Genomic DNA, 19142 nt, shown 5'->3' with positions numbered 1-19142 from the left:
TGAGTTGTATAATCATTCTCACCCTCCTTTGATGAGTTGTTCCTCCCTCATTAACACAAGCTTATTGCCCTCTAAGGTTCCTATTTAATCTTTTGAGTTCAGGTTACTATTATTTTATCACACTCAGGTACTTGAGATGGAAATTTTTCAATCTTCAACCAGACTCATTGTGGTAAAATAAAGATTTAGCAACTCAGTGTTATTAAAGATCTATTACCTTTTTTTTTTAGAGTTGTGCGTGTGCCACTATAAATTATAGATGAAGCCCATTCAAATAATAGTTTTAAGAGATACTATGTAAGCTATTTTTATCATAAAATGCTTTTATTATTTATTGCTTACATTTAGTATCTATTGCTGTTGACCATATATTCAATTTAATTTAATTCTTTTGATTCCATTCAATTCAGTTCAGAAAAAAAAAAAAAAAATGTAAACTGGAATACCAGTAGTTCTCACTTTTTAATTATTTGTATTGACCTAATCTTTAGCTGAAAAAAAAGTGCCCCTTGGTACCTTTGCATGAATGAATATTACACCTTCTAACACAATAGCTTTGTCAATCATCATTTCACTTTCTAACATGTGGCGGCTACCAAATGGCCCATCACACTGCCTTTCACTTGAGGGTAGAGTGTGCCAAGCATGTTCCAAAAGGTGAATGTGGGAATCGTAGTGCGCACTTGACCTTTCAACACAGTCTGACTCCTATGATTTGCAAGAATGCATTATTGTTCCTAACAGATCAGGTTATTATTATAGTTTATGCCCAATACCTTTTAGTACTCTTTTTAATGTTATTGTAAATGTAAAATTCACAAATGTAAACAAATGTAGATATATCTAGAACTTAAATAGAGTTAAAATACTAGCCAAAGAAATGGATGCTTTCTCCCCTGCCTCCTTTAATATGCTTCTTGAGTTCCTTCACTCTGTAGTTCTTCTTTACCCTTTCAAGAACAGCACAGTTATGATGCAAGGAATTAAAAACAAACACCCATTCTTGCTGATGAAGGTGAAATATTTTGGGAATTTTATGGCTAAAGAAACAAGGCTAAAATGACTTGAAGAATGAAGTGGACAGTGTAGTAGAGGGGAATCTGCTAAGGAAGAAGTAGACAGCACTTTTTGTTGTTGTTGTTGTTATGTGCCATCGAGTCAGCCTCGACTCATAGCGACCCCTCCTTGGGTTTTCGAGGCAGTATCACTACAGAAGTAGGATTGTCCAACCTTCCTTCTGAGGAGTGGTTGGTGGGTTTGAACCGCCAGCCTTCTGGTTAGCAGTCAAGTGCCTTAGGCACTATGTAGACAGCACTTAGGTCTTTAAAAACCACTTTTAAGAACACAACTCTTTTTCTTGATATTCCCTGTCACTCAGAGGTATTTAGGTCATATTGCATTAAAAGCTGTGTAAAATAATACTCTCTCTAAATATAACTAGTTTTGACAGTTTATGTAATAAATATAGTAGACTCCATTTAGCACATAAATTTCTATTCAAAGTCTTATTCCAAATTGCAGACATGGTCATAGAACTTTAGGGTCCTGTGCAGACAGACAGATGGTGAACGTAAGGTAAATATGCATATTAATTCCTATGAAAATTACTGGAATGGTGATTTAGGAGAGAAATACAGAAATTTTATGCATTTGACATTTGGAACAATTACTGTGGAATTATTGATACTGTTAGGTGGTGGTGGTGGTGTTAGGTGCCATTAAATTGGCTCCGACTCATAGCAACCCTGTGTACAACAGAACAAAACACTGCCCAGGTGTGCACCTTCTTCACAACCCTTGCTATACTTGACCCCATAGTTGCAGCCACTTTGTCAATCCATGTTGTCAAGAGTCTTCCTCTTTTTCACTGACTGATATCCTTCTCCAGGGAATGGTCCTTTCTGACAACATGATCAAAATAGGTGAGATGAAGTCTGGCCATTCTTGCTTTCGAAGAGTGTTCCAGCTGCACTTCCTCCAGGATAGATTTGTTAGTTCTGGCAGTCCATGGTACTTTAAGTATTCTTCCCCAGCTCCACCACTCAAAAGCATCAACTCTTGTTCTGTCTTCCTTATTCATTGTCCAGCTTTCACAATGCATATGAGGTGATTGAAAATACCATGGCTTGGATTAAGTACACCTTAGTCTTCAAAGTGACATATTTGCTTTTCAGCACGTTGAAAAGGTCTTTTGCAGCAGATTGCCCAGTGCAATACAACATCTGTTTTCTTGACTGCTGCTTCCATGGGTGTTGATTGTGGATCAATAATATGAAATCAGATATAGTCAATCTGATTCCTGTGATCTCTAGTATCATTTCTGTTACCAAGGCCATATTTTCCAATTACCAGTGATTCTTCTTTGTTTCCAACTTTTGCATTTCAATCACCAGTAATCAGTACATTTTCATTGCATGCTTAGTCAATTTCAGACTTCAGAAGTTGGTAAAAATCTTCAATTTCTTCATCTTTGGCTTTAAAGTTTGGTGTATAAATTTAAGTAACAATCCTATTAATTGAACCTGTCACTGACAGTATTGTGATTCAGGATAGCTCTTGAAACATTCTTTGTGATGATGAATGTGAGGCCATTCCTCTTCAATTTGTTATTCCTGACATAGTTAATTGCATAATTGTCTGATTCAAAATAGCCAAAACAGTCCATTTTACCTCACTAAAGCCTAGGATATCGATGTTCATGCATTCCATTTAATTTTTGACAACTTCCAATTTTCCTAAATTCATGCTTCATACATTCCGCCTTCGATTATTAATAGGTGTTTGCAGCTGTTTCTTCCCATTTTGGGTCATGCCCCATCTGCAGAGGGAGGCCCAAAAGCTTTCTGCCATCCCTGTCATTAAAGTCAGCTCTACTTTGAGGAGGCAGCACTTCAGGTCCCAGTCGTATTTTGTGTACCTTCTGACCTGAGGGGCTTATCTTCTGACACTATATCAGACAACATTTCAGGGCTATTCATCAAGTTTTCAGGTAATAAGTCATTGTTTCACTACTATTCATAAGGTTTTCACTGGCTGATTTTTTCAGAAGTTGACAGCCCCTTCCTTCTTCCCAGTCTGTCTTAGTCTAGAAGTTCCCCTGAACCCTGTCTGCCATGGGTGACCCTACTGGTATTTGAAATACCAGTGGCATAGCCTCCCACCTCACGGTAACACAAAAGCCACCACAGTATGACAGAGTGACAGACGAATGGTTGGTTTGTTAGGTAGGACCATTCTAATAAAGTGATATTTGACAAGAATTCTCCACAGAAAAGGTATAACCATGATGGCTTTGTTTAAATGCCATGACAAAATTCTTACTCTAACATATTATTATTAAAGGAAAAACGTTTTCCTTTCTTCAACTGCTCTGAAATCTAAACACATGAAAGTCCTCAAAAGACTCTTTTTTTGGTATGGAAATTTATAGGTAGTAGATTTTTTAAAAAATTCAGAAGGTAGAGATTTACTATAACTAACATAATGAAGTTTCAGATTAAAAGCATATTTTGTCTATGCAGTTTCCTGTAAAGTGCTTTTCACATCCTTAGGGACAAATTAGAGGTCATTTAAAATTAACAAAATGCTTGAATTTTCTTATTTACCATTACCTCAGTGTTCTGATTAATTCCTAATCTGTCATAATAAATATATGGCATTATGAGTTCAACATTTTTGTTATTGACTCCGGCCTCATTCTTTAATTTCATTTATAATAATTTTGTGTCTCTGAAGAACACAAGGAATGAATTTTACATTTGAATTTCATTTTGGTTCTTTTGTGTTTTACATAAATGATCTACTACCTTTATTTTCTTCATACCTTGGGTACATTAAAATGCATTTATTTGGGATAAATTTTTAAAAACAGTATTTGTCATTAAGGGATTTACTAGTTAGGGAAGCAAAATACGTAAATGTATTGAGCAAGAGAGATATAAAGGAGTGACTCCTGGCTCAAAATGTCAGATTAAGCTTGTCTCTCCTGCGGCCCTGTGAAATAGAAGCTTAGATGTCTCAGTAAGAAATAAACCCATAATGAAGAAAGTGTGGAAAAGAGGGTTTTGCATGAATATAAGATTTCAGCGAGTTTGTTTAAATATTTAAAAATCAAATTGAAATTATTTAGTCAATAAAATATGATGTTAGTGTCAGCCCATAAGAGGCTGGCAGGGGGCTATCAGAAGATGGGACCCAGTCTATTCAATAGAATACCTTGGAGGTTTACACATTTTTTATTTTAAAAGAACCAACAAAAAATAGAAGAAATAAAAGTAATAATGCTTACATCAAACTCTAGGATGAGCTAAAGGGAAGCAGGTGAAATTAAAAGAGTCAGACAGTGACTTTATTTCTTGTATGAGAGTTTTTATTATTATCTAAATATGAAAATGTAATAAATGAGCAATAAGTATTTGGTCCAGAATTACTAGAAGTAATCTTCAGAAATAAAAATCTTCTGTGCTGTTATATCCTTTTAGAATTCTTACTTATCTTAATCAAGATGGAAAGCTAAATTAAATTTACAGAATAAAGGCAGAGAATGATAATAATTCAGTGAGTATAGAAGAAGGACTGATACTCAACATAGAATATGTAGAATAGCTTGAATTAATCTTAGAAAGAACATTCAGTGTTGGACCTGAATGAACACCACAATATCCTCTTGGCAGGAAAAGAAGGAGTAGCTTGGTTTGTAATGGGAAGTAAGAGAAGTTTAGGCGGAGTCATCATGGCTGATGAAAAGCTTTGAAGGCATCAGTATCTATTTAATTGAATGACTTATCAAGGCCAGGGAGCTCTGGTAGCATAGTGGCTAAGATACTTGCCTGCTAATCAGACGTCTGGCGGTTCAAACCCACCAGCCACTCCTCGGAAGGAAGGTTGGGCAATCCTACTTCCATAGTGATACTGCCTCGGAAACCCAAGGAGGGGTCGCTATGAGTCGGGTTTGACTCGATGGCACATAACAACAACAACAACATCAAGGCCAAGCTTTCAAATATATGGAAAATGCCATAGAATATGGGCTTGTGATTTTTAAGATGCCTGATTCTTTTGTTGGACAGTAAACTTATAATCAAGCCATTTTTCTTGGTTTTCCATCCTGTAAAATGGAGTTACTATTAATACCTGCTTGTCTCTAACTCCCAAGACTACATTGCTCTTGAAAAGTATTCTTTTCCTCCAGGTACATATTGTTATTATTACCATAAGGTTTTCTAGGCATTTTGTTGTACTCATTCTGAAAGCTTAAATTATATCAGCCATTACTCCTGCAGGCCATAATATGCCTTACCAGCAACACATACACATACATGCACACTTCCTTGTCCATTGAAAACTTTTAAGAGATTACAGTTATAATTTACTGTCATTATCAGCAGATACTCACAAAAGAGGCAACTTTTTAATACCTGGGAGAAATCAATATAGAGAAGACTTTAGCAGAGTAGCTGAGTTAGCATCAAAGTTAACAGAGAATATACTAGCTGTTGATGATAGATACCTCCTTTAAGGAGACAATCAAGGTTGTGGTATATAAGAATTGAACCGTATAGGAACTGTGTGCTATCTTTTCACACATTCAGTGATTTGACAAATGTTTCTTGCATGCTTTTTATGTGCTAAACATGCCAGGGAACAAACCAGACAAATCTCTGCCCTCATGGAGCTGATAATTATGTAGAGGTTCATGTTTTTAGACATAGTAAATCATCCACACATACTTCTGACTTCAAGGGGAGTCACATTGATTGTTTTCTTCTGTTGACCACCATCTGGCTACGTAAAAATAAAAAGAAATTCATGTATCCAAATATCTATGTAATTGAAATTTTAAAATAATTTGTTTTATAAGTTTGTAATACCAATATTTCATTTTACTCCAGGAAACTGCTCCTTGATTTCTTCAGCCACATTAGATTTCTCCTCTTCTTAATTATAATGTATGTCAGTATCATACATTATAGCCTTGATTATATTTAGTTTGCATTTTATTATAAACTCTATAATTAAAGGTCTCATGTTTTTTTTAGTGTACGCTGTGTGCAAATCAGCTGTCTTTCAGACGACTTTAAGCAACTTGGGATCAAGAACATGACATAGACTTAAAATACAGTAGTTCCCCAGTGGCTGCAGCATAGTGATTATAACAATAAACATTTATTGATCACTTACTCCACTCTAGGATCTACTCTCTTAATCCTCACAACAACTCTATGAGGCAACTCTTATTTACCTCATATGTAAATATTGAACTGTTAATAGCACATGAACTTGGATGGTATAAGCAATTCATGATCAGCTTCTAACTTAAAGGTTGGTAGTTTGAACCCACCCATCAGCTCCACAGAAGAAAGGCATGGTGTGACCGGTTCCATAAAGATTACAGCCTACTGAGTAGTTCCACTCTGTAAAACAAGGGGTAGCCATGAGTCCTAATCAGCTCAATAGCAGCAGGTTAGATTTAGTCAGGTGACACAGAGTAGAGAAGGGTTAAGTAACCTGCCCAAGATGATACAGATAGGTAGTGGAGAGCTATAATTTGAACCTAGTATAACTACCTCTAGTTTTTGTGCAGCATAGAGGGGGACATTGATGATTCCAGCCCCACTGACCCGACCTCAACTCCAGTCACTTCTCTGACATCCTGTGCTGCACCCTTAGTGATGCTAATATCAGCTGTAGCAGGGTCATTTCATAAGTGTTTCTGGGGGCCAGGCACTGTGCTAAGCACTTTACATTGATTATCTTATTTCATCTTCACAAGAGCCCTCAGAGATCTATATAGGCTTAGGGAGATCAATTTCTCAAAGGTCACAGAGCTAGGCAGTGATAACACTAGGATTTAAGGTCATTTATTTTCCACTAAATGATGAGATAGGAAAAATTTGAGATAGAGAAAAGTTCACTACTAATTTGTTTAATGAACAGTTATGTCCATATTTTAAGCATCAAGTTTTAAATTTAAAACGCAGATTTAGATAAAACTGAAAGTAAATGTTTTACCATTCTTTCCTGACATCAGTGAAATGTGGAGAATGATTTTCTTACCCACTGGTACATTTGAATTAGTTTGTGTTTTGGTTACCTAGTGCCTCTCTGACTCCTAGGAATATACCGCAAATAGGATGGCTTAAACAAACAGGAGTTTATTATCTAACAGTTTTCGAGGTTAGAAGTCCAAGTTCTAGGGACCAGGCTCTAGGGGCTAGGCAAAAGCCCCTCGACCTTGGGCTTCAGCTCTGCCTCTTGCTCCCAGCCCACTGACGCTATAAAGGCATCTCTTTACTCAGGCAGCTAGCTACTGGTTGCCAAGGCTGACAAACCCAAGGTCAACAAATGAAAAGGCATAGTTCCGATATGACCAAACCACATGGCAGACCATTGATTCAAGTTCATTGAAAGTTCCAAGATCAGCAGAGCATGGCAGGCTGTTAAACAACAAGTTGGCTACATGCAGGGTTCAAGCGTGCCATTAACTGGAGATTTTCCTCAAAGCTGCTGCTTATATATTGGAAGCAGCCCACATCCTTAAAGCAGCTACTGAGCTGCTCCAGTAGATTCTACCATGCTCAGCCAAGTTGACGTACAACCTTAAGCTACCACAGTTTGCTTTTTTAGATTATATGAATATTCCAGGAGCTCTGGTAGCATAGTACTTAAGGCATTTGACTGCTAACTGGAAGGCTCGTGGTTCAAACCCACCAGCCGCTCCTTGGACGGAAGATCAGGCAATCTACTTCCCTATTTATACTGACTCGGAATCACAAGGTGGGGTCTCTATGAGTCGGATCCAAATTAATGTTAGTGAGTTTGGTTTTTGTTTTTTATATGACTATTCAACACTTGACTGCTAACCAGAAGGCTGGCAGTTCAAACCTACCAACCACTCCTCTGAAGGAAAATGGGGCAATCTACTTCCGTAGTGATACTGTCTCGGAAACCCAAGGAGGGGTCGCTATGAGTCGCATCTGACTCGACGGCACATAACTACAACAACAACAATTCCAAGATATTTAAAGCCTTGGAATTCCAACCTTCCCCAGCTCCTCCTCCCACCCCTGTTGTTGTTGTTGTTGTTATGTGCCGTCGAGTCGGCCCCGACTAGCCTTTATTCCCTTTCCCAGTTTTATAACTTTTAAACACATTTCAGAAATATATTTATATTCTGCATCGACTAGGCAAATGGATTCTGTGGCCTTCCTCTCTTCCTAGATAGAGATTTCTTCCTTTTATGTCACTGTTCACTGTCCGTTTAGGCTGGAACTACCCATCCAGCTAAAGAACTCAGTGTCTCTGTCAGCAGTGGGGCTTGAATTTGAAGCCCAGAGAGTTAGGAATCTTTTATCAGATTTGATTGCCAACATATATCTTCAGTGAGTCCCCAGGATTCATGAAGACATTGTTCAAGACAGCGATGAGCCTCCTCAGTCATCACTGAGATGGTGATAAGGGATAATGTAAAAACTGGGCAGCAAGAGCACTGGGATAGAGAGGAGAAGATAGAGTACAGGTAGATTAAAAGTGGCAACCTCCTCACCAAGAGAAGGGTGGCATTTTTGTTATTACTGAGAGCATGTTTGTATACACCTGCATTCTGTTCTCATAGTGCTTGAAAAGAAGGCAGGGTAGCATGGCTACCTACTTTATCAAATGAGGAAACTGAGGCAGAAACATACTGTGATTTGTCTCAACTTCTGCATCAGTTTTGTAGACTGACCTAGAGTCTGATTCTGGAATCCCATGCTAGCCCTGTGCCACATAGCTTATAATGGTAGAAGAACTGTACTCATGGAGTAAAATCAGTATCCAGATAGACCTGATGCCCTGTCTATAACTAGCACTGTATTCCTTTTGTCAGCCAGATGATTCTTTTTCTTGGGAACACTCAACTCTGCATAGTGTAATTTGGGCTATGCTCCCCATGGTAGCCCAGTACTCTTCTCAGCTGTTGGACTGTACTTGTGTCAGGTAGCCAAGTGCAGTGCTTTAGTACTCAGGTTTCCCTCTAACCTAATTAAGATTTAATTAATAGGGGTTTCATTTTAGTTCTTAAAAATATTTTTTTGAGGAATTAACCTGAATATGATGTGCTTACATTTAATTCACCTGTGTTCAAGGTCAAGTCCATTTCAGAGCTTTAATAACATCTCATTTAAATGTAAATTAAATGTTCACTTGGGTACTCAATTATAGAATGATACTTGGCAAAAGCCACCAATTATAGAAAAGACTGGGTCAGGCTAAACAAAAGTGGGAATCAAATCATCTACTCTTGGAGCCACACAGAATTTTTACATTTAAAATTGATTCCTGTACTGCCAAGCTCCCATCTTCCATAAATGACCCCTATATCTCCAAAACCTAGGATCTCTGGTGGCACTGTGTTTAAGGAATTCAGCTGCTAACCAAAAGGCTGGTGGTTCAAACCTACTAGCTGCTCCACTGGAGAAAGACAATGGTGGCTGCTTCTGTAATGATTTACAGGCTTGGAAGCCCTATTAGGGTTCCTATGAATTGGAATCCATTCAATGGCAGTGAGTTTGGTCCCCAAAACCAAACCTTTTTTTGAATGCTATTTGCCAAAGGGGCAAGGAAGATGCATCTTCTGACCTCCTCTAACAGCTCAAGCAGAAGACAGAATCACCATCAGTAGCCCAAGGCCCATCCCAGCAAGGCCAGACATCCTGCCTCCCTCCAGCCCCTTCAGCAATCCTGACACCAACCGTTCCTCCCACAGCACCCACCACCTCTCTGCTGAGTTCGATAATTTGCTGCACTGGCCTCACAGATTATGGGGTTTATTAGGGAAGCAACAAGCTACAATCAAGTTCAGGAACACACTCAGACTCTCTCAGCCTGCCATCTCTCAGGCAACAGTCTCTCTCAGTCTCTCTCCCAACAGCATGTGTCTCTCCATGTCTCTCTTCCAGCAGTGTGTGTCTTCTCTCGGTATCTCCCTCTCAGCAGTGCTTTCTTCTCGCATCTCCCAGCTGGCAGTGAGAGAGATTCCTTCTGCCCCTAGGAGGGCTCCTTTTGAGCCTGGTAGAGTGATCAAACTAACCAATTCCAACATCAGAATTCTATACACCTGAGAGAGAGAGAGAACTTCCCAGAAGATTGCTTAGTGCCACTCGCAACAAAAATACCCCAGGTGCATAACTTTAGCAATCAGGAGCTACTTGGTTGCTCATGGCAAATTCCACCATGGAGTTCATAGACTTCTGGCTAGAAAAGCCACACCATGTAATAAACTACACTGCACTCTCTGTAAAGGTTTGACCTACTTTAGAAACATCAACATGTCCAACCCCTCTTTTCAGCCCTGACATCCTTCAGGACAATTACCAAATTCTGGCCAAAAAAAAAAAAAAAAAAAATCACTGCTTTACCTGGGATCTCTTATCTCAGCTGATTATTTCCTTAACTTCTAATTAGTCTTCTGCCTCCAGTCATTCTAGCCAAGGTCATCGTGCACTCCACTGGCAGAATGGAACACATCTCTCATCAACTAAAAACCTCAGCTGGCTCTCTCTTGCCTCCAACTCATTTTTAACCTTTTTAGCATAGAATTCAAATTCCTCAGTCTCTCACTACCCTATCATGCTCATCTTCAACCATTTCTGGAAAATCACTGTGTCTCAAAACATGCCTTGCCTTAACCTGCTAGCACTTCATTGCCACACTTCTCTTCAAGGAAAATTCCCATGTTCATTCCAAGCATATCCCATATTACCCATCTTCCTTCCTTTTTCCACCCTTCCCTAGGCAGAATGAAGGCTGATTCGCTGTCTGTCATAGGCCTTGTAATACTCCACCATTATGTGCTGATTTTCTTATATGAATAGCTAGCTATTTCCTTATAGTTCACTTTCAAGCAGCTTAAGGGTCAGACACATTCCCTTAGTCATCATTTCATTCCCCAGCATATACAGTAGATACAAGTGGAATGTAAGTCTATTGAAAGCAATAATCTTTGTACTGGCATACAAGTGCTTACTAAATATTTGTTCAGTGAGTCAATAACCAATAAATGTTTGAATTACCAAGAGCAGGAGTATGTGATTGCTCAGGATACAGTTAGTGCATTTACCACTTGTATTGACCCTGCCTTCATCATTATGCATCAGAATATGGCGATAGGTCTTGTGCCTTGTCAAATGCCTTAGGCACTACGCCACCAGAGCTCCCTAAGTAGGAACAGATTCTTGATAATACCTATTTTTCCAGACTACGAATAGTTCACATCATTGCTTTGTTCTTGTTTCGTAGCAGTGGGCTAGATCACATTTTATGTCTATAACTTTCACTATCTGAAGTGTTCCTGTGAAGAAAATACTACTTTGTGGTAATTCTCAATTACACAATCATGTACTTCATAATGTCTGTTCGGGCAGTTGTCAGACTGCATGTATGTCTGTAGTCTCAGTCCCCACAAAGCTTATCGTATTAAAAATTCAAGGTACATATACAATGGTTCATAATAACAAGCAGGCGCTACTTTGTGACACACATAAAAACATCATTATTATTATTATTATTATTATATTGTTATGTTAAAGATATTTTAGTGTATTGGAAGTGTTTATTTTTTTTTCTCTTTAGCATAGAAGGTACACTGTGTACTAAGACAAACATTTTACTAACTGACCTTAGATATGACCATACGTAATTTTTCCAACTTAATGTACAAATTCAACTTAAAGAGAGAAACAGAACTTGTTCATAATCTGGGGGCTGCCTGTATATAATATGGTGTTTGTACTACATCCAAATCACATAATGTCTTATTTCACAGAATGTATTGTAGATGTTAAACAATGCATGACTGTACCAATTATTCCCTTTCCTTCCTTATTGAGAATTGTAGCTAAATCAAAAGGAGGACTGGTTTAAGGTAACTTGAATATGTTGTTAATAATACTTGGTTTTAAAATCCCTTTAGCTAATTTCTTTCTTGGGCATATAGCAACACCTAGTGGCTTTGTGGATTATTTCAGAGACTATTTTTAGAAGAGTATCTTGGGTTTTTTTTTACCTTTTAATTAACCTCCACTTACTTGATATCTTTTCCTTCCTTATTATTAATGAACACATATAATTTACTCTTTGAATCTGTCTGTTATACTTAGAAAGTAAGCTTCTTCTGGCATGGGAATAGATATTGATGGCATTGATGTTTATACATGTAAAGCATGCCCTGCCTAATAGCAATAAGTAAGTTAAAACGCCTTAAAAACAAATAGCAGGTGACATAGCACCACACAGTATTTCTGACATTTCACAGTGTTTAATGACATTACTAACAGCATTACTGAAATAAGAGTCTTTTATAGGAAACAACCCCTCCTTTTCAGGTGAAAAGAAGCTCATATTTCATTACCAAATATGTTTGTATGGGTATTAGTTTTATATAAATATACATACTTGCATTAATCAAGCACTCAGAATGAGTTCTACATATATAGTTTTTTTGGGGGGTCACTGAACCCTTTTTACATTTTGCTGGTAGCATAGTGCCTAAGGCACTTGACTGCTAACCAGAAGGCTGGTGGTTCAAACCCACCAGTCACTCCACGGAAGGAAGATGGGGCAAACTACTTCCGTAGTGATACTGCCTCAGAAACCCAAGGAGGGGTCACTATGAGTCGGGTCCGACTCAAAGGCACATAACAACAACAACAACAACATTTTTAAATGGGAATATATCTAACATGGAGTCCCTAGATGGCGCAAGCGAATTTGTACATGGCTACTAACAAAAACGTTGACAGCTCAAACCCAACACAGAGGCACCTTGGAAGGAAGTCCTGGCAGTCTCATTTTGAAAGGTCACAACCATGAAAACCCTGTGTAGAGCAGTTCTTCTCTGAATGCATCAAGTCGCCATTAGTTGGAACCATCTGCATGGCAACTGGCAGTGTATGATGTAGATCATGCAGGTCTGGTAGCATAGTGCCTAAAGACACTTGACTGCTAACCAGAAGGCTGGCTGTTCAAACCCCAGCCACTCCTCAGAAGGAAGATGGGGCAATCTACTTCCGTAGAGATACTGCCTCGGAAACCCAAGGAGGGGTCACTATGAGTCGGGTCCAGCTCGACGGCACATAACCACAATAACAACAACAACAACAACAATAAAGGATATGTTGTATATTAGCCTTAGCTTGGCAACGTAGAATCATAGTTACAAATAATAATTACTGCATTATGGTGACCAAAAACAATTTGGGGACTTTTTGTCCTACTTTAATTTGTTTTAGATAAATTACAGTGCTTTATTGCACATTTGTGTCTATTCCTCAGTTTTCCTGTCTTCCCCCTCCTATTTGGTGCTACCTACCACTGGCCTTGTTTTTTTCCTTTCGAAACCTTTCTTATCTGTACCCTTGGCCTCATCTGATTTAGTGCTTCCAGTTTGCTGTGGATTAGAAAGTCAGGTAACACATGTTTTAGTAGTAACTCATGTTTCTGACATGTTGTTTCCATTATACTACACTTAAGATAAATAGCAAATCCACAGTATTAATGTAAGAATAACTATTTCATGTGGTCTTTGGTGTGTACTTTCTGGCCAGGTCATCAAAATTTTCTTATATTCCCATGCACATGAAGAGAGTCAAGTAATTTAAAGCTACTTGCTGAGCGTCTGCTTTGTGTCTGGTACGTGGTGAGCACACACACATATGCGTAGAATCTTTTGATTGCATGCTGCAGCTGACATAACATATGAAGGATGACAGATACCTTGATAAAGACGTTTGAATAGTGCATTTAAATTGAAAGTTTCATTTAAGACCATCCATCCTAAAGATGTGCAAAGGGATTCATTTTACTTTTAAATTTTACGACTGGGTGTATAGTTATGTCAAAGAATCTATACATGTCACTTAAAAGAAAGTTGGATTTTCTTCTTATAATTAATGTGTTATAAGCCTTAGAGTAACTTCCAAGAAACCCAAACTCACTGCCATCAAGTCAGTTCTGAGTCATAGTGACTCCATTGGGTTTCCAAGGCTATAAATATTCTGGGAGCAGACCACCTCATCTTTCTTCCGTGGAGTGGCTGGTGGTTTCAGACCACCAGACCTCCTTTACGGTAACTTATCTCCTTATAAATGCTAACTATTTCTCATGTGTTATCAGATCTTTAATAAGAATATATGTTCTATAGGCTTCATGCAGTGTCACTAAATGATAATCCATTCGATTCTGATTATTATTTATGGATTTTTGTCACATACACAACCTCTGTCACTAGAGTTTTATAGACATATTTTTTAAATTTTATTTAGTTCTAAGCTTGATATTAAATTAAATTCTGATTATTTACCAACATATCTAGCAGCCAAACACACAGGACTTCTTTATAAACCAGGAAGTACATGTGTTGATTTTCTGTTGTTGTCATTTCTAAATTACAATATATTTGTTCAAGTATACCTTCAAATAAAGGCATTCCCAATCCTTATGGTTACTAATTTCAGGAAATTTTTGGCTTTCTTTTTAGTGCATGTTATGGTCTCATTGGCTTCAAGTTCTTGGGAAGCAAATGAAAACACTGTGGGGGACATTTGGCACAACTTGTCAAATAATCAAGTGGCAATAAGGGAGTTGGGCTTTGGCAGCCAAACCACAAGTGGCAAATTAATTAAAGCTTCTACACCTTCTCTATGGAGCTTGTCACTGATAAAAAAAGTATCCATTACTCTTTCAAATCCAAAGATGACAACTAAAATTTTAAATGCTTGCTCCTACCTGATGGTCTATTAGAGAAACGGATCCTCAATGCCTAATGAAGAGATTTGGTGAGATGCTTTTTAGTAGCATAACCTGAGTGACTCGGTTCCATAGGATTCTATATCCAATAGAATCACATAACCAAACTAAACCAAACTCACTGCCATCAAGTCGGACCCAACTGATAGCAACTCCTCCTTGGATTTCTAAGGTGATATCACTACAGAAGTAGATTGCCCAGCCTTCCTTCCGAGGAGTGGCTGGTGAGTTTGAACTGCTAGCCTTCTGGTTAGCAGTCAAGTGCCTTAGGCACTACGCCACCAGAACTCCTGAATATACAGCTATTAAGATTACATTGAAAAAGATTATTTAATAATGCAGGAAATTAACATATGAAGTAAAATAAGAACACTCTATAACTTTAGTATAAATATCTCCTTTTAGTTGAAAAAAAATGTATACACAGCTGGGAGAATATATACAAAATATTAATGGTGCTTAACTTTGGGTGGTAATAATTTAAGTGATTTTTCTTCTGTTTGTGTATGTGTGTCTTATATTTTCAATGGTGAGTTTGGATTTTTTTGCAATCAGAAAACAAGTAATTAAAAAAACATTTTGTAATTTCTTTCTACTTTTAAAGTAAAAGGTAAGTTTTCCAATAAGACTCAGTAACCTTGTCATTCAGGAAAGGGGAAGGGAGCACAGTGATTTGGGATTTAGAAGACCTCTGTTGTCCACTTTAATTAGTTTATTTGGCAAATACTTGTTGAGTACCTACATTGTGCCCAGGCAGTGTTGGGGATCCTGCATTGAGCAAGCCCCTGGAAAAGACAAGATAGTAAGCAGATATTTTAAGTCTTGTGGTACTAAATGCTAAATGTCATGAAGAAAAACAGGTAAGAGGCTTAGTGAATGTTGGGGAGGGGAGGGGCCAAATTACTTTTCTGGACCTCCATTTCTTCTTTTGCTACAAGAGAAAGGGTTGGGCAGAGGATTAATGAAATCCTTCCTTCTCTGACATTCTTTGACTCCTGTGACTTTGGAATTACAGTTGGCTGCCCAAGTAATTTTGTCACCCAGTTGCAAAAATGAGTCAATTGAGCATTGATATCAAATAGCAAATGTATATCCCGAGAAGAGTGCTTAATTGATAGCAGTTTATGTTTTAAAAAATAAGCAGTGCTATTTCTCTAGCACTTATTATTAATAACAAAGATAGAAAATGAAGATACCAAAAGTCAAACCCATTGCCTTCCAACTAATTCTGATTCATAGTAACCCAATAGGACAGAGTTGAACTGTCCCATAGAGTTTCTGAGGCTATAAATCTTTATGGAAGCATACTGCCTCATCTTTGTCCCACAAATTGGCTAGTGGGTTCAAACTGCTGACCTTTTAGTTAGCAGGCAAGTGCTTAACCACTACCTCACCACAGCTCCTCCAAATGAAGATAGCAGAGCATTGAATGTTTACTCAATATACTAAGTAAGATAAAAGAAAACATGAAAAAGACCTTTAGGTAAATACTAAGCTTTTTAAGATCAGGCATGTATATAAACACAAGAAAACTTTAGTTTTTTTTTCAAAATTGTTCATACTGCCAGCTCTTGTTTATGTTCTAAGTCTTAAAAGACTGTAAGTCTGTTATAGGTGATACAGAATATTGGGGAACACAGACATAAAAGAAGTAGAAAAACTATTGGTATATATACAAGCAGTCAAAGGGGCATCACCATATAAATTATTCTTAGATAAATACTAATCTTTCTAAGATTCATCATGCTGTGTACTTCTTACTATTAGTTATTATTATTAATGTGGCATTATTTAATAGTTGAATAATAATAAAATAATAATAATTTAATAGTTTTTCCTCAAAATGGGGAATTAAAGCCTCAGTGTCTTCAAGATAGTTGTATTTTAGATGACCTTTGTCTTCTGTTGGCTTCTATAAGCTGTTTCTGTGACCCTTCATGCCATCCTTCTTTATTTTAGGTATCCTCGGGCACTTGCAGGCCTGATGTTCCAGAATCCCCTGAATCTCGTCAGAAGTCACCATTATTTCAGTTTGCTGAGGTGATGTATTGCATCTTATACTTAATTAATGAGGAGGTTGTAAAGCAAGCCTTAATGTGGGCTTATGACAGTAACTGAAAGGAGTGAAGAGCTCCACTCAATTTCAATTACTCATAAATGGGAAAATAGAATCAAATTTTAGAAAAGACATTTTTAGAACTCCAGAGTCTCTTAATTGAGGAGTAGCTACAGTTATGTTGATAGAAGCTTGTTGTTAAGTCACACTGAGTATTATTACACTTAAACTTCATCACTTATTTTTAATTCATAGCTTAGTAAGATTAGGAGTATGATTGAATTGTTAGAACTTAGTTATTCATTACGTTTTGATTTTGATGAATTGAAAGAATCAAATCATAGTTATTGGCTATGCATTTTCCCCTTCCCCTGCACGCTTTCCTTTTCTCTTACTTGACATATTCATATGCAATGAGTTGGGGCAGTTTTCAAAGTCTTGTGTCAGATGCTCTGCTCAGTATGTCTCCGACACTGGTTCAAAGCGATGATACAGAAAGGCACATTATCCTTGGTATCGAATCTAGAGGTTAGGGCTACTTCCCAAAATATCTCCATTTATCCTAGACCTCAATATGGAGCCATCATTGATTAATTTTTTCTAAACTTTCAACCACCTGGTCTCACTTGATCATTTGAATTGTCTTTCATTAGGACCTTCTCTACCACTGTCGTCCTTCCTGATGTTTGCCTGCCATGTTACAGTTTTGTATGATGGGAGCGTATTTTTAGTTTCATCCTGCTCACCCCAACCCCTGCCCCCATGCCCTTCCTGATGTTCCTTAACATTTCATTGGCAAAACTATTTTGCACATTGGTACATTAGGCCATTTCTTTAAGGCATTGTTTATATTATACCAAAATGCCTTGCTGATATCACCAGAATGTTGTACAATATTTAGCTTATATAATACTTCTTATCTACCATTTCCCTTTCTGCCTCTGTGTGAGCTCTGCTGTGAATTTGTTGTTGTCTATATTCTTTCACAAGAATTCAGTATAATAGAAGATTCCTTTGCACTGCTTTTTTGACAGAAATTATAAACTTGTTAAATACTGTTCAGAACTTTGAAAGCAGAGATGGTTAACCAGTTACCCTTGAACCCCTAAAGACCTAATGGGATGTCTAGTTTAGGTTAAATAGTGACTGTGTTGGCATTTGTGCATTTTTGTGGGTTTTATAGTACATTTAAGATTCCAAGGAGATCCCTGACCCTATCTTCTTTTATATAAGGTGTCTCTAATCTAGTATTTCTCTAGCAGCTCCCTATTCATGTCATTTTACTTAATTGACTCCTTTTCCTTTATATTAATTTATAAAAACATCCTTTTCCTTAGAACTTGTGAAATGCTTTACAGACATCTAAATGAATTATACTACTGGTTCTATTCACCATCTAATTTAATCCTTGAAAAAAATAAAGATTAGCTATTTCCTTTTAAGTGTTTAGTTTCTATAACTTTTACAGAGGACTTGTAGGAATGAAAAAGAATATATAAAGTAACACTTACCCAATTTATAATTTCCAGGTCTTCAGAAAAATAATTGTGGATTCATATTCAAAGTCTGTGAAATGATAGGTTTCATGGTTTGATAAACAAAAGTGTAGAACACTTTCACCCATGAGTATGTTCAAAACACTTGGATAAATCTTAACCATTCATAATGGTTTGTTTATGTCTAATTTGTTAAATTAGATACAATTTTCTAAAGTTTAGAGCTTGTTAATTTTACTGAAACTCATTCTTTGGAATCTGTCTGATTCAAAAGATAGTGTGAAGTGGAAATTTTCCTCATGGCTTCAGCAGTGAACAAAATCAATAATTCAGTCTCTACCAGTTCTTTCTCATCCTTCAACATCACTTTGATACTGCATCACCAACTGGCCTCATTTTTTTCTTAATTACCTTAATTTAATTAAGAGGAAAAAAAATGATTTTGTGATTAGAGTTATGATTAAGCTGCATTTATTGCTTAGTAAGTATAATTTGATGGAATTGGTGAGCACAGTTAATTGAAGAAAAAGACTTTTGTGAGTCTGGGAATGTGCTGAATTACAAGGCTTAGACTTTCTGCTCTCATGACTCACAAACACCTTATTCTGTAGTTAGATAGAGGATGTGTACACTTTGGAACCAAAATTACTAAGTAACCTTGATCTAAAAAAATTCCTTGAGAAGTGTTTCCACATGGCCCACAGAGCAAACTTTTAATGATGCTACTATAACTACCAACTGGAAATAAGAGATCTCTACTAGTTGAATGAATATGTTGTGGCAATATCATCTGTCCACTCTCAGAC

General features: G+C 37.3%; 1 protein-coding gene across 1 annotated transcript in view; it reads left to right on the top strand.

The window, feature by feature from the left end:
- Positions 1-19142, top strand: part of BBX (BBX high mobility group box domain containing) — a 124935-nt gene that overhangs the window by 29480 nt on the left and 76313 nt on the right. The window contains exon 5 of the mRNA XM_007946567.2: positions 16744-16824. Within this exon, the coding sequence (XP_007944758.1) occupies positions 16744-16824 (81 nt within the window). The remainder of the gene's footprint in view (positions 1-16743; positions 16825-19142) is intronic.

The sequence above is a fragment of the Orycteropus afer genome, unplaced genomic scaffold (assembly GCF_000298275.1).
Source record: "Orycteropus afer afer isolate SDZICR_OR568_19922 unplaced genomic scaffold, OryAfe1.0 scaffold00166, whole genome shotgun sequence".
Lineage (NCBI taxonomy): Eukaryota > Metazoa > Chordata > Mammalia > Tubulidentata > Orycteropodidae > Orycteropus > Orycteropus afer.
Note: the sequence above shows the minus strand (reverse complement) of the source record. Positions and strands in the feature narration are given on the sequence as shown.